The sequence below is a fragment of the Anopheles funestus genome, chromosome 2RL (assembly GCF_943734845.2).
Source record: "Anopheles funestus chromosome 2RL, idAnoFuneDA-416_04, whole genome shotgun sequence".
Classification (NCBI taxonomy): domain Eukaryota; kingdom Metazoa; phylum Arthropoda; class Insecta; order Diptera; family Culicidae; genus Anopheles; species Anopheles funestus.
The window spans coordinates 40589184-40603001 of NC_064598.1; the positions used below are offsets into that span (position 1 = coordinate 40589184).

General features: G+C 42.6%; 6 protein-coding genes across 12 annotated transcripts in view; 4 read left to right on the forward strand and 2 right to left on the reverse strand.

The window, feature by feature from the left end:
* Positions 1-39: 39 nt before the first annotated feature.
* On the forward strand, positions 40-3859 carry LOC125761697 (uncharacterized). The gene is made up of 10 exons (XM_049423133.1): positions 40-274; positions 401-484; positions 708-1008; positions 1077-1159; positions 1241-1477; positions 1583-1820; positions 1889-2056; positions 2134-2534; positions 2609-2940; positions 3020-3859. Exons 1-10 carry the CDS (start codon positions 208-210, stop codon positions 3695-3697), a joined length of 2589 nt encoding a protein of 862 aa, XP_049279090.1. The 5' UTR covers positions 40-207; the 3' UTR covers positions 3698-3859.
* A 462-nt stretch (positions 3860-4321) lies between these two features.
* Positions 4322-5121, forward strand: LOC125761734 (translation machinery-associated protein 16 homolog). Its single transcript, XM_049423182.1, has 3 exons — positions 4322-4455; positions 4517-4602; positions 4665-5121. The coding sequence occupies exons 1-3, from the start codon at positions 4453-4455 to the stop codon at positions 5110-5112; spliced, it is 537 nt and encodes a 178-aa protein (XP_049279139.1). The 5' UTR covers positions 4322-4452; the 3' UTR covers positions 5113-5121.
* A 6-nt stretch (positions 5122-5127) lies between these two features.
* Positions 5128-6400, reverse strand: LOC125761730 (abasic site processing protein HMCES). Its single transcript, XM_049423178.1, has 2 exons — positions 6253-6400; positions 5128-6177 (listed from the first exon to the last, which is right to left on the reverse strand). The coding sequence occupies exons 1-2, from the start codon at positions 6270-6272 to the stop codon at positions 5190-5192; spliced, it is 1008 nt and encodes a 335-aa protein (XP_049279135.1). The 5' UTR covers positions 6273-6400; the 3' UTR covers positions 5128-5189.
* A 25-nt stretch (positions 6401-6425) lies between these two features.
* LOC125761712 (uncharacterized) lies at positions 6426-8338 on the forward strand. Its single transcript, XM_049423155.1, has 5 exons — positions 6426-6547; positions 6633-6975; positions 7048-7098; positions 7163-8114; positions 8189-8338. Exons 1-5 carry the CDS (start codon positions 6531-6533, stop codon positions 8266-8268), a joined length of 1443 nt encoding a protein of 480 aa, XP_049279112.1. The 5' UTR covers positions 6426-6530; the 3' UTR covers positions 8269-8338.
* Positions 8339-8353: 15 nt separating this feature from the next.
* LOC125761720 (maternal effect protein oskar) lies at positions 8354-10961 on the reverse strand. Its single transcript, XM_049423166.1, has 4 exons — positions 10581-10961; positions 9991-10487; positions 9816-9912; positions 8354-9736 (listed from the first exon to the last, which is right to left on the reverse strand). The coding sequence occupies exons 1-4, from the start codon at positions 10693-10695 to the stop codon at positions 9228-9230; spliced, it is 1218 nt and encodes a 405-aa protein (XP_049279123.1). The 5' UTR covers positions 10696-10961; the 3' UTR covers positions 8354-9227.
* A 740-nt stretch (positions 10962-11701) lies between these two features.
* Positions 11702-13818, forward strand: part of LOC125761682 (tight junction protein ZO-2) — a 46447-nt gene continuing 44330 nt past the window's right edge. For 6 of the 7 annotated variants that reach the window (XM_049423037.1, XM_049423038.1, XM_049423041.1 and 3 more), the window contains exon 1: positions 11705-12361. In XM_049423037.1, coding sequence (XP_049278994.1) covers positions 11953-12361 — 409 coding nt within the window. In that variant the 5' untranslated portion in view covers positions 11705-11952. Of the gene's footprint in view, positions 12362-13818 lie in introns of all 7 variants that reach the window. The other variant, XM_049423053.1, reaches the window with a different exon arrangement.

The window sequence follows — 13818 nt, forward strand, 5'->3', positions numbered from 1 at the left end:
GATCAGGGCAAAACCCCTCGCCACTAGGTATTTCCAAGAACAAGTATTTGTTCCACAGCTACACAACCGAACACAGTAAATTTTCATAAAAGCTTACAACGCCGTTGGGACCATAACTACAACGAATCCAACCGTCGTTTGGAATCGTTTTGCTTTCGTCGCTTGTTGGTTCAAATCATTCTGTACATTAAATATTAGTGTTGAAGGATGGGTGAAGATCGTCTTCTTTCTACAGTGTTTCGAGCATTCGCAGTTTTGTGTTGCATACAGACAGGTATGAAATATTGGGCGAAACCTTTTTCGTTTTCGACAAAACAAGTTTTCTTACGCGAATAGTCGTACAAAGCAGCAAACAGGTGATTGGTTCTTTTATTTTTTCTATATTCTATATTCGCAACAGCTTCTGCAACACTTTTTCCATCACGAGCTCCTGAGCTGGAATCTTTGGCTGAGCTGATGCCAAATGTTGAACGAAGCATTAAAGGTAAAACACACTAAACCCCAACACAGCCTTGGATGATCGTTAGTCTAATTAATTACACTGAAACAAGCGTTGAAACTTGTTTGCGTAAGCAAGGGAATTCCATACATTGTTTAGTATACAAGGCACACCAGTTCATTGATCACATGTACGCATCACGTGCAAAACATCTCTACATTTGTTTTAGCAAAATAAATTAATAACCGATTTTTTTTCTTACATACAGATTGTCCCTTTAGCATTTACAATCATGGAGGAATAGCGTTGGCTAGCTCTATATTCGTTGAGCGATACGTTGATAAATCGCTCAGCCATACAGTAAGAGTACTGAAAGAAGATTTGACCTGCGTTGGTGTAATCGTAGACAAAAATCATGTGCTTACTACCTCGGATTGTGGTTCATCGGAAGATGAGACCCAACCACAAATCAAACTTTCCAATGCAACACTGGACGCAATCAGCGTAATCGAAACGTTTCCACATCCCGAGTACAATGTTAGTCTGCTGCGGCTTAACTCATCCATTGAGTAAGTAATGATTCGAAATACTCTTGAGTGACCGACTTTTAAATACACGTGCAAACATTACTTCTTAGGATTACAAGATTAGCGGTGCCAGCATGCTTCTGGGATGCTTCATTTGACGATGGATTTGACAAAATACAATCAATTGCCGTTGGTATGGTGCACGATCGACGTATGATCAAGTGAAGTGAGTGAATTAATAGACCGTTTTTTCTTCACATTTTTCTGCGTCTAGCAACAAATGGAAGTCTTGTACTAGAGGAAACTAAGTGTACGTACAAAAACCGTAAGGAATGTTTAACGGAACTTCTAAACAAGAACGTCCTGCTGCAAACTAGAGCCATCGCCGACTACCGTATGCATCCGTTCGTATTTGCTTTTGGCACCGACGACGACACGGGTTTAGTTACGCCTGTACTGAAGTATCTCGCATGGATGGAAAACGTCACCGAGGCAAAAATAAAATCGTCTGGTAAGAGCAACCGATAAGCACTAAGTTCTTATCAGTATTGTTTTATTTATTTTTTCTATTTTTTATTTAACTACTTAATATACTTATTCTTTATTTATTTTACAGAATGTGTCGATACGTACAGCGAAATCCGGGAATACGAAGATTCCATGATTTCTAAAAGTGATAATTTCGCTCAAGTTCAATATTCCGGTAGTCGGTTTTCGAAAACGAGCCTCAACCACTATAAGGCACGTATCATTCCAAATACGACGGAAACCGGATCGAAACGCCACTGTTACGGATCATTAATAGCACCAAAGTTTATTCTCACCGCTGCCAACTGCTTGCAGCAGTATAATGTGTAAGTTGTGTAAAGCCATACGTTATTCAACATTATGTACTATTAATACTTTCTCTCTCACATCTTAGTGATTTCTACAAGGTAGAAATGGATCAGCGTAGTGACTACTATCCAAAGCGTGACCATGATATTAAAATATATACTGTAGCAAAAAAAGTACATTATCATCCAGATTTCGATGCATCCACGCTGGCCAATGATATTGCTCTGCTAGAATTGGTGAACCCCATTTTCGAGTATGTATTATATGTGAAAGGAGTGTTTAACAAATTTCGCAAAACTAAGAAAGCGAACTATTTATCTACTGTTTCAGGTTCAATAAAAACTTTCTCCCGGCGTGCATCTGGACACGCGAGAAGTTCCCGGTGGAAAAGTTCCAAACTAACGGATACAGGCCATTCAATGGAACGGATGATGATGATAGTGTGCGAACGAATCAATTCTATGCTACAGCCGATGTATACGAAGAATGTGTTGATAAAGTGTCGCCGAACCAATTTTGTGCCGGATTCCCAACCGCACTAGCACCCAACTGGTGTCATAATAATGTTGGTTCTGCCATGTCCCACTCTCTGTACACCTTCAATCGTTACTTCCAGTACATTTTCGCGATCAACAGCAAGGGAGAAAATTGTGGATTCAATATGCCGACCGTGTACACTAAAATAGCCCCGTACGTTAATTGGATCGATAGTATAATTTTTGCAACAAAAGGTAAGATTGTTAAAAATTGATTTTTTTATGATAATTTGCTAAATACTACTTTATTCCTGTCTGGTTCTCTATAGTACACTATGAGGATGATACTAAATACTATGGAGATCGATGCCAGGATACAAACGGATCCGAGGGTACCTGTGTTAGTCTTCACTACTGTCCAAAGCTCGATCAGGAAGCGAAGCAAGGCAAGACAGTAAATCCTTCATCTTCTTGCTCGTACGGTAAGCAGGAAGAGATGATCGTATGCTGTTCGGACGAGAATGTGTTACGCGATGAAACGCATCGTGAGCAACTAGCAGTGGCGATCGAGGAGATAGACAATTGCCAAAACCTTTATCATGAGTTTAGGAAAAATAAATCTCCCTACAACATCGATAAGTTTCCCACGTATCCGTACTTGGTAAGTAATCGTGAAAATTATAGGTAATGAAAATTATGCCAAAAAATTAACCATAACTCACGCAACTTCCAATCCACAGGCTCGTATTCATGGCAACGGTGATCGTTCATGCAATGGTACATTGATCGCGAAACAATTCGTTCTAACTACCGCTTCTTGCTTTGAAGCCATTGCTCAGGATGAAATCTCAGTTGTGTTGGGTAATGACACTCAACAAAAAATGGAAGTGCAGCGTACATTTAAACACCCCGAGTACAATAACCTGCCAACGGAGTTCAACTTGTTGCTGATCCAATTAAAAACCACGGTTACGATTAACAACGAAACCATTCCCGCATGTCTGTGGCACAATCAAACGCATACGCCATTGCGTTTGCAGGAAGTTTACGCGAATCCAAACTTTACACATCAGTACGCCTTCCCTTTGTACAACGAGGTTTGTCTGAGTAAATACCAGAACTCTAATGTTACCAGTTTGCAGCTGTGCGTAGAAGAGGATAATATGTTCTATTACCGTTACGCCAAGCTCAATCATGACGGTGGAAGTGCGCTTGTAAGCCATTTTGCGCAAGGTGTTAACGAATATGAAGTGACATACCTAGTTGGGCTTTACGGTTCAGGTCGTGTGGTGACAAAACAGGTTAATGACAATGATAACCCCATTTTAAATCAATATTATAATGTTTACCAACGGATGAGTGAGTATTACAATTGGATAAAAAATGTGGTTTCTGTGGAGGTGCAGGCGAATCAATAATTTTTAGATTTCATAAATGAATTTAAAAAGTGATACCTACATACAATCATTTCAACATTATCCGCACAACAGTTTATTGTGAATTCCCCCCAAAAATAAAACGTTGTACTTGTGCTAGTACTGTGCATTTCCAACGGATGCAATTATTAACGCAGCAATACATTCGACGTTAGCAGAACTATTGCACTTCCGAAAGCAGTTCGCATACTGAAGGAAAGGACCAGCCCGGTTCCACTATCGGGTGGTTTCACTGTGATGCAATTATACTCTTTCTCTGAGAGCTTTTCAATCCACTAAATAATCTGCTTCCATTGGATAATCCGAGAGAGATATGATCAAATCCCTCGAAATCGAATAAATCACTCACTAGAAGGCTAGAGGTGTTAGCAAATTCTACACATGTAATAATAAATTGATTAAGTGTTTGGTACAAAAACGAAACATCAAAGTCGATAAAGTAACAATACGTTATACGTTAACAACAACAAAACGACCAGAAACATCATATGTATTTTGCAACACAAAGGTTAACATTTTCAACGGCGTTTTTAAATTTTGTCATCCACGTGATCACTGGAACGTTGTATGTTTGTTTGTACCGACTCTGCATGACAATACAGGCACAATTCCCTTTAATTTTTCATAACAAAATCACATTGCCAAAAACATCGTGCCGCGTTTTGTTGTGTTCCACTGTTCACAGAGATTTTGGAACGATTTATTTCTTTAGTAGCTTAAAGGAAACAGTTATTAAAATGGTAAGTCGGTTTAAAAATGTGTCAGTGTTAAGCATAAAGTTCTCGTAATTTTAATTTACAGCCAAAACAAACCATTCTAAAGGAATTAGCAAAGTGCAAACATCCTAAAAGCAGGAAAACGTTAGCACTGACGCGCAAAGTTAAAAAGTAAGTTCCCAACCTTCGAATCCACTGTTTGCATCCTCTCTATACGACATCCTTTCTTGCAGAATAAACAACCGCGAAAAGATTAAGCTTGGACATGCAGCCAAAGCCAATATGGTTGGTAACAAACTAGCCTGGTTTGCAGAGCGCCTGTACGAACAGAATGCTCCATTAACGCCGGCAGAATATGAAGCACTGATAGATGGGTACCTGAAGCGATTCGATCGAGAGCTGGAGCAAATTAAGATAGTTCAATCGATTGGGAAGCATCGTGCAACGCAGCACGCAGCACGGGAAGCAGCGATAAAGACCACGCTCGAAACGGAACTGCTTAATTTCAACAGTGGAGGCGGTATAGAGCTACCCGATTTATGTGATCCGATAAACTTTAAACTGTTTCAAGAATGGGATGGCAGTGCGGCTACCATTCAACATTTGAAACTAAAGTTCATCTCTAGAAAGATGCTAGAGAAATCAGCCACGGAAAGCAAAGTCGATAAAATGCACGAATAACACGTTGAATGTGCTTGCTTAAAAGTTTTATTTGTTACACAAAAATGGAAAAGAAATCTTATCCCTTAACACTTAGCTCAAGAAGTATCCGGGTCTGGCTTCGGTTTCTTATGCAATGGTTCCGTTTCCAGCTCCTTCTTCACTGTATCTTCTACGGAATGATTTTGATCGGTTTCATCATTTTTTCTCTTTTTAACTATTAACCAGGATTGCATCATTTTGCTTTTCGGAACTACGGGTGATTTTCCGCTTCCATCCAACGATTTTCCTTCCGTCAGCGGCTTGTTACACTGGTCGGATTTGTTGCGCGAGTTATTTACCATGTTCGACACGCGATACCATTTCATCGATTTGCTGGGTTGCAATAGATTGAGTGCCCGGTTTGCCGGTACACGCTTGAAATCCAACCAGTCCGCCACCTGCTCGTCCGTCTCGAGAATGGCCGGTGATCGGTGATGTATGCTCGCAAATTGACCTTCGGTTTCAAATGTGATCACCGTGTAGCTGTACAATTTGTCTCCATTATCATCGTTCCACACATCGAACAGTCCAGCAATGCGAAGCAGTTGTAGTTGGCCACCATTATCCAACTGCCAGGTAGATTTATCTTCCATCTTTATCTTTTCCTCCTGCGGCATGTGCACGAAGAATGCAGGCCGTTCGGATGGCTTCATCGGTTTCACCGTTTGCCACTCGTAAAACCCTTCGCAAAGGATAACGCACCGCTGGCCAGCAGCAAGAGGTGGCCCGTACAGTTTAGAGAATGCTAACCCTTCCAAGCGACAGTTGTTTGTGGTAAGACCGTGCTTCCGAAAGTCACCCTTGTGCCAGCGTGGTACCATGCCCCACATCATTGGTACAAGCAGCCGATCGCCCGGATCCGCCGAATCATCGAAATGAAGTGCGGCAACGAGCACTGGAGTTACGTCTGTGGGTGCCACATTAAACGAAGGCACGTACTTTTTCCCACAATTGAACTCATTTCGAAACCGCGGCTGTTTTGGTTTACTCTGCCCTTTTTTGGTGTACTTGCAACAGCTTTCCAGATCTTTGGGTTCCAGTGTCCTTGAAAACAAACCAAAAAGGATACACAATATCAATGTTCAGTTGTATAAAACTTACATAAACCAGCATGCTTACAGACACGTGCGGCCACACATGATATTGAATCATATAGGTATATATTTCCCCCAATGCCACGAAATAATCAAGAAATTTATGCTTCGGTTTTGCGTTTGTTGATGCTCTTTAATTGCGCCGTTAACAAAACACAGCAAATGACAACCGCTCTCAAAAACTGCTGACAGGCGTTTGTTTGCAAACAACTTCTTTTTCCATAGCAACGGATGCGGATCTTCTTCGCTTCATAACATGTGCGGCTGCATCAGAACCGATCGATATTTTACAGAACTTTAAGGATGCTGAAACGGAAATGGTAAGATTCGGTTAGAAAATATGTCCAGTTTGTTATGATGTGTACTGTACTATTACGAAATTGTTTTTCTTTTATTTACTCTTAGGAACAACAAGCAATACTGTGGCGATGTCGAATCGGATCCATTCGACTACGTCTATCGGGGCAGTGTGTTTAATCCATTTAAGGAATCGAATAAGGTGCCGACAGTGGAGGAACATACGTACAATAGCGCCGAAATCGATACGGAAGATCTGATTGAAGACATTCAGCTGCCCGCTCATCTTCTTTCGGCAAAAGTGCGCCAACAGTATCTGTATTATCTGGATAGAGTGCTTCAGAAGAATTATCACACATGGTTATCATCCTACAGCAGTGAGCACGACGACGATAATCCGTTCACCGATGACGAACTGAGACAGTGTGCTGAAACTATTGAGATGCGAGCGGTAAGAAGATAACAATGGATAAAAGATTGTTTCTTGGCATGTAATGGCATTTGTTTTATGTATCGCCCTTAGGTTCAATCTTGTATGATCACATCTCTCTATCGCAATTTTATCCTCCAGAAGGTGAGATGATATAGTTGCTTATTTGTCCTATTATGTTTGCTAACACTAACCCGTGTCTTTGTAGATTGGAGAAATCCGGAAACAAACGGTACTTGGAGTGATTCATCCCAATCTCACTGACGTAAAGTTTAAGCCTGCAATCGTGAAAAGAGAACAGTGCCACGTCGGTGTACAGACCGATCCGATCGCTTTCCTGCCCGCGTTAAATGTTTCTACTGAAGAACACACGCCACTAGCAAATGTCCCCCAAATAAGTTTGGAAGAAAAAATGCAATTATTTCAGCGCAATAACTTCATATCAGACAAATCCGTGTATCAAGAGCTTTCTGGTGATGGGAATGTATCGTTGGAATGCACCTTTCCAGTACAAAAGTCGAAAGAAATTCCCCAAGCGGTGAATTCTACCGAGGCAATAGTGGAATGTAAACGGCCGCGCAACGAGGCAATGGATGATGAAATTCTCAAGGAATTGCAAGCGATGTTTGAACCCTCGGACGACGAAGCGAACATATTCGGATGGAGCGAAGATCAAGAACAGACGAGGGTGGAAAATGTTGCACCACATCAAGGTGGAACGCAATCAGCAAGCACACATTTTGCTGCATCATCAAGTCCCAAAATCGATCGCGCGATATTGCAACCAGCAGTTGTGCACGAACCGCAAGATTTGCGCTGCAGTATGTGGCCGTGTGAGTTGCACATGCAGCGTATGAAGTTGCGCAATTTGTTGGTAAAAATAGCGGAAGATAACTACCGTCGGTATGAGCGGATCGTGCAGACTCAATTCGTGGCTCTGTTTGGGGAAGACGATGGGGAAGAGCAAGATCTCGGTCCGTATAGTCCATCGATTGAGCTGAATGAGGTATTGGTGTCCAGCTGCAGGCAGCGTATTGCCAAGTGGGTCGTTCAAGCGCTCATGCGTCCTTTGAACGATGGACTAATAGGAAACAGGTTTCTTTTCAAGAAGCTTGCCAAGCGGTTAGCTGATGGTATAATCTACCTAAACCAATATCCTGGTAAGTGTGTTGCACTTAAAACTTTAATCTGAGCGTTACAATTAATAACGCGGTTACGCATTTTATCATTTTAGACAAAAAATTCATCCGCAACTACGTAAACGACTACTTTTGTTCACACACGCAAATAAAATGTGTCGAAGATATAACCTAAATGGTAAGATAAGCTAGCTTTTCCGATGAACTGCTTCCAAATAAATGCCAACATTATCCCGCAAATCAATTCCAACTCGCGCTACCTCGTTTCAGTTGACTTGCACTGGGGAGTACAATTTTTATTGACACAAAAGTGCACAAACACGAAAGACGCCATAAAACACAGATAAACATAAAGATTGGTACAATGCTTGCTTAGGAAACTAATCATGATTAGCTGACATGTTTAAGCTTAAGTGTACATACTCTGCCCTTTATGTGAAGCTTCTGAATATGTTCCATACCGGTGGTAACGAATGTGTTGAATGATAGGAAACATTGATGATCGTCTTGTATGACCGGTCTCGTAGAACTTACAAGCCTCTCATCTAACATATGCACCACACCGATTTGGAGTTCGAAAAGACACTCTCCTTACAAATGGACCGGCCGCTAGAGAGAGTTGAATTCTGGAACTCATTCCTTCGGTACGCATTGGTACGGGACACGACCTGGGCCCAGCGGTGTGTTATGCGAAGCATCAACCCAATTCGTCTTCCGGAAGGACAAACTGTTGTAGTTTCTTACTAACGTTGTGCCCCGTACCGGATCGAAACAGAAAGGCACACCGTACGATGCGCTTGTTCCCGGGACAAGGTGTACCGTGTGCCCTTCTGGTCGAGCACGCTTCACTGTCGAAACAGATTCGTTACCATCGGTGGGAACCGAAGGATACCGTTTGTTGTTAACTTTAAAAGAGTTTTAAACAATCAAAAGGAGAGTGTGTATGTGACAATTAACAACGTAAAGCATAAGACACTGGTTACCAACGAAACACAATATCATGAAATAACAAATTAAAAAGGTAACTAACTGCCGATGATTGCGGTGCGAGGCGGCATACTTAAGAGCAAAGCTTAACCCTACGGAACGCTACACAGGTAGGAGCAAAACGAAGAAAGAACCATGCCCGGGGTTTTAGTAGTATCTCCACTGTTCGTCGGTAGTTAGCTGTGCGGCTATTTCGTTACCCAGCACGCCCAGTATAAGTTGCCGACCGAGCTTGTTCCACAGTACGTGCGGCATTATGCTGCCGGATACCTTCCGCGGTCCGGGTTGATAGCACTCGAACCGCACGGTACCGTTTGCGTGGACAAAGTTCTTCCACAGGTCGATTGTACGCGGACAGGTACGGCAAATGTACTCGTTCAGCTTAAGCAACCGTTCCGCCATCGGTGTGCGGCCGCCAGAATTTGCAATCGGGGATAGCGTTGTCATGATCGGTTCCACGTTACGCTCGCGGAACCGTGCAACTAGCTGGTCGAAATCGTGTATCAGATCGATCATTTCACGTCCGTGCAGCAGATCAACGGTACCGACGTTAACTAGCACGTGGTCTGCGATGTAAGGGGCCACCTCAACACGCTTGGCAGCCTCTGAGAGCGTTAGTCCTGAGATGCATAGCCCGCTCATATCGATGATGTGGCCTGGAAGTATGATAGAAAACAAAACATTTAAAATAGATAAATTCTTCCCTCTAGAGGAGGGCATTTGCGGCTAACTAACCTCGATCAAAGGAAAATCCAAGTTCCCATTTAGCTATGGCTAGGAAAAAGTCATCCCCCACTAGTTGATGACGGTGGTACGATGGTCCGTACATCGACTGTAATATGGGGCAAAATAAATCAACTTAAAATTACGTCCTGGCAGAACTATTCACTTCCCAAAAAAGGAAACTTACATAATCCAGCTCATCTGCTCTGGATTGTCTCCAGCCTGTTGTTCCGTTACGACCGGTAGTCCTTCGTGTGTACGGATTGTGCCGCACCATACGTGGTGGACGTTTGGAACGGTACGCTTGGCTAGGACGTGTGACTTCCTGCGTCTGCACCGTTTCATTATACACGAATCCGTTGTATGCGTGCAACGTCACGGTGGAAGCCGTATCCGTGCCACCCGTCGATCGACTGTTCTGGTGATCAACCTGATCAACCTGCTGTGGCAAAGCACGTGGTATGTAATGTCGGTAACTGCTTCCACTAGCACGTGGTGATCGCTGCTGCTGTATCATGTGGACCACGTGCCTTGTCTTAGGTGTGCTGCAGAACCATAGCAGCTGGCCACACGAACCATCCGTCGTACACCAAACGTGTTCTAGCATGGACAGGTACCTGGCCAGCACGGTACGGTTAAAAAAGATGCCCAGCAAGTGTGTCCCCGTCAGCTCCTTGTAGTCGTCTATGTGCATTGTAGCGAAATATAAGACAAACCAAACACACATTAGCATGCTGCAGGTGGCAATAATGGGACGATAGGTGTTGCTGCCAGTACCTATTATTTCTTCGATCGTTGCACCCTCCTTCGATCGGGTGATGATCACGCTGCGTAGCTGAGCCTTGAGGTCCTCTTCTGGATCGTAATTCGTGTTTGATGCGAGTAGAACCATTTTGGGATTTTTGTGTTATTTTTTCGTTTTTCTTAAATGTAAAACACCAATCGCCGCACTACACCGGCAGTATATATCACACGAAGTATGTTTCCCGAACTAGATCGACACGTGGTACAATCCTTGAGCGTGTTCTCGCACCGACACTGTTCACCCGAAATGTTTGGGAAAATGGAACTCGCTCCTTTGCGGGGTGATCAATTTATAGATTATTTCCCTGTGGATTTTTTGGTTCGCAACTTTTGCACAAGACAGAAGACAGTACGAAAAGGCATAATCGCACCGGAAATGATACACGCTCTATATAGATCTTCACTAAAAGTGTCGTTCTAAGTATCTGAAACATGATGAATGCTAAAAGTCCCATCATCGAAGTTAATTGAGTTTTTTCGAAATTTTACAATGTTGTAACCTTATCGTTTATTTGTTTTTTAAACTAATTTTATGTTATAAATTATACTCTACCGAATGAGATTAATTTTTATAAATGATAACTCTTCTCAATGTTTATCTTTTTGCTTTTTTCCGCATAAAGCTGCTTACATTATTCATGATATTAAACATTAATGCATTGTTGTAGAGTATTTATTTATTAAATACGATTAACTATGCAAAATTAATTGCACTCTGGGAAGCGCTCTCTCTCTCTCTTTCTAACATATGCTAGCAGACAATTGTATCGTACAAGAAAGACGATTAAAGTTGTGTGCGTAGACTGAGGGTGCGGGTTTACAATTTACACACACCATTGCATCAAACAAATGTATCTCCCTAGAGAATTATACCAATAGTAAATGTCTAATTTTAACAAAAAATTTCCAGATTATACATTATCCATATTTTTGTTAATATAATCTGTTATATTAGGCTCTAATAACTATTGAAAAAGAGATGTATCTTTCATTGGAGTTTTATAAATCGTACAAATTTCAATACTTTTCTCTACTTACGGCTAACAAACGTACATTCCATCCAGCCAGCACGCAAGATGCATCCTCTCCGTGGACGTGTTGATCGGCGTTCGCTCTCAGAGTAGCTTTTCGTGTGTATGCTGGCGGTAGTGTTGAAAGCGCGTCTCGGTTTTGTTGTTGGCTTATGTTTCGCAGTTTCGTGAATTTGGCAAGCCACTAGTGGGTGTGTGAATAATCTTATTTCGTTGCTGCAATAAAAAAAAATACAAAAGTGAAATGTAGTTAGCAAAACGGGTGGTTTTTGGTGCATGTTTTTTCTCTAGTAAATAAAAAGCATCAGCGTAAAATGGCCGACGAAACGGGTGAAGTGCGGTCGCTGCTGATGCGTCACCGGTTGTCGATTGTGCGTGATTTGATCGGTACGAGTTTGGTGCAGGTGTTGTTAAAGGCCGGTGTCCTAACGGCCGCCCAGGAGGAACAGCTGACCGGTGAAGCCAGTCTGGATGCGCGTTGCGATCAACTGATCGAGCTGATTGCCCGCGATGGGTTTGAAAAGTTTAAACAGTTTTGCTACGCCATCGAATCCGAATGTAGCCAGCTGATTTCCGACCTGATCAACGATAAACTGTCCCAGGTGGATGATGACGGTGTCAATCAGGCGGAGTACGATGGGGCGAATAATATTAGCACCGTTTCGTCCACCGTTCCAGCTATCGTGCAGCCTCCAGTCGAAGGCTCTTTTGGCGCTACGGAGGGTAAGTTTTTTTTTTGCGTGAAAGTGAGAAGAAAGTGTGCCTGCTTTGATCAGTGTGCAGTGTGCGGTCAGTTCTGCAGGCTCTTTTCACTTTATCCGATGCCGAAAGTGTGCCAATTTTGCAATGTGTAAACATAGTATCAAACAGTGTCATTAGTGAAATTTACGGTCCATGCGGTCGAAACAGAAGATGGAAATGAGTACAGTACGTGAGTTCAAATGCTTTCCGGTAGGAAAGCCATTAAAAGCAGCCAAACGCTTTCCTCCCATCACCATACACATCACAATGAAGATCTTTCTCGTTGCCATGGAAACGTAAAGTGCTGCGCACAGCGGCGGCAGGAAATTCGGATGAATTGAAATGATCTCACAGCAAAATGTAATTCATTTCCGACGAACGGAACTGTGTGCAGCCTGTGCTTGCTTACACTCGTAGTTTTTTTTAATCCACGCTTTTTTATTTTTCCTTTCAATTTGTCCAAACTGTGCGGCAGTCCCGTTTCCCTTTCTACAACACGCCGTACATGCTGCTGCTGCTGGGTGGTATCGGCGGGTTGGGAAAAAAGGTCTGTCGGCGTCTGTCTTATGTCGCTTCGTAGTCCATGGCCGGCACCACCAAGCGAATCCGTCTTCGCCTAGGGGTGTGCTGTTGGTTTCTATGCTTTTGTGCCCGCTCACGGACACATGCTCACGTCCGACGGTACGTGTGTTTGTAACGAGCCTTGAATCTATTGCGTGAGATGTCGATCGGTTTCTTACAACAAACCTAACCATCAGCAGCAGCCCGGGGGTGCAGCCTTCTTCGATTGGAAGAGTTTCAACGCCTTTCGGTGAATATAAATAAACAACTTACACTCAAGCGTATAGACGCTACTTGGGCTGGAGTGTAATAACACAAGCGGGGGCTCGAATTAGAACTCTGGCCAGTTGGGTTATGATGCGATTGAAAACAATCACAGCAAGCAAGTAAAGATTGCGATGAAAATATTCCCACCGTCGCAACGGAACGATGGTGTTTGCGTTTAGCATATTGGAAGGCGTAACATGGTCAAGAACATACTTCGTTCGATAAGTGTACGTGAGAGCATAACACCCGGCAATAGGAATCCCGCTTGGTAGCCAGTCTAATGTCTAGTGATCATACTTAAGTTGGCCGAAAACTCTACACCCGGTGAGAGCAGGAATATGCTTATCATCCTGTCAATAGATCAAATTGTTTGATCGATAGGGCTTTACTGATAAGACACTGCATAATAAGAATAAGAAACCGGTTTGGGAATTTTGTATCAAAACCCCACACCTTTCTTGCATTAGGTGCTTTAAATTGAACTGTTTTTTTAATATTACGCTAACAAACACGTTTAGATTGTCTCAACATTGATGCCTAATTGCACTAAGGAAATTCTTTCAGGTTTTTTTCCTGATATTAATTCTGTACTCTGTACAACGGAAACACGG

Bases quoted from the DNA above. Each gene is read 5' to 3' on its own strand.
- LOC125761720 (XM_049423166.1), bottom strand. From the start codon at position 10,695: ATGGTTCTACTCGCATCAAACACGAATTACGATCCAGAAGAGGACCTC. The intron at 10,488-10,580 runs GTACTGGCAGCA...CAATGCACATAG, and splicing joins AACGATCGAAGAAATAATAG to ACGACTACAAGGAGCTGACG. The intron at 9,737-9,815 runs GTTAGTTAGCCG...TCATACTTCCAG, and splicing joins TGGATTTTCCTTTGATCGAG to GCCACATCATCGATATGAGC.
- LOC125761697 (XM_049423133.1), top strand. From the start codon at position 208: ATGGGTGAAGATCGTCTTCTTTCTACAGTGTTTCGAGCATTCGCAGTT. The intron at 275-400 runs GTATGAAATATT...TATTCGCAACAG, and splicing joins TTTGTGTTGCATACAGACAG to CTTCTGCAACACTTTTTCCA. The intron at 485-707 runs GTAAAACACACT...TCTTACATACAG, and splicing joins TGTTGAACGAAGCATTAAAG to ATTGTCCCTTTAGCATTTAC.
- LOC125761712 (XM_049423155.1), top strand. The intron at 6,976-7,047 runs GTAAGAAGATAA...TATCGCCCTTAG, and splicing joins AAACTATTGAGATGCGAGCG to GTTCAATCTTGTATGATCAC. The intron at 7,099-7,162 runs GTGAGATGATAT...GTGTCTTTGTAG, and splicing joins GCAATTTTATCCTCCAGAAG to ATTGGAGAAATCCGGAAACA.
- LOC125761730 (XM_049423178.1), bottom strand. From the start codon at position 6,272: ATGTGTGGCCGCACGTGTCT. The intron at 6,178-6,252 runs GTAAGCATGCTG...TTTGTTTTCAAG, and splicing joins ATGTGTGGCCGCACGTGTCT to GACACTGGAACCCAAAGATC.
- LOC125761734 (XM_049423182.1), top strand. The intron at 4,603-4,664 runs GTAAGTTCCCAA...CCTTTCTTGCAG, and splicing joins CTGACGCGCAAAGTTAAAAA to AATAAACAACCGCGAAAAGA.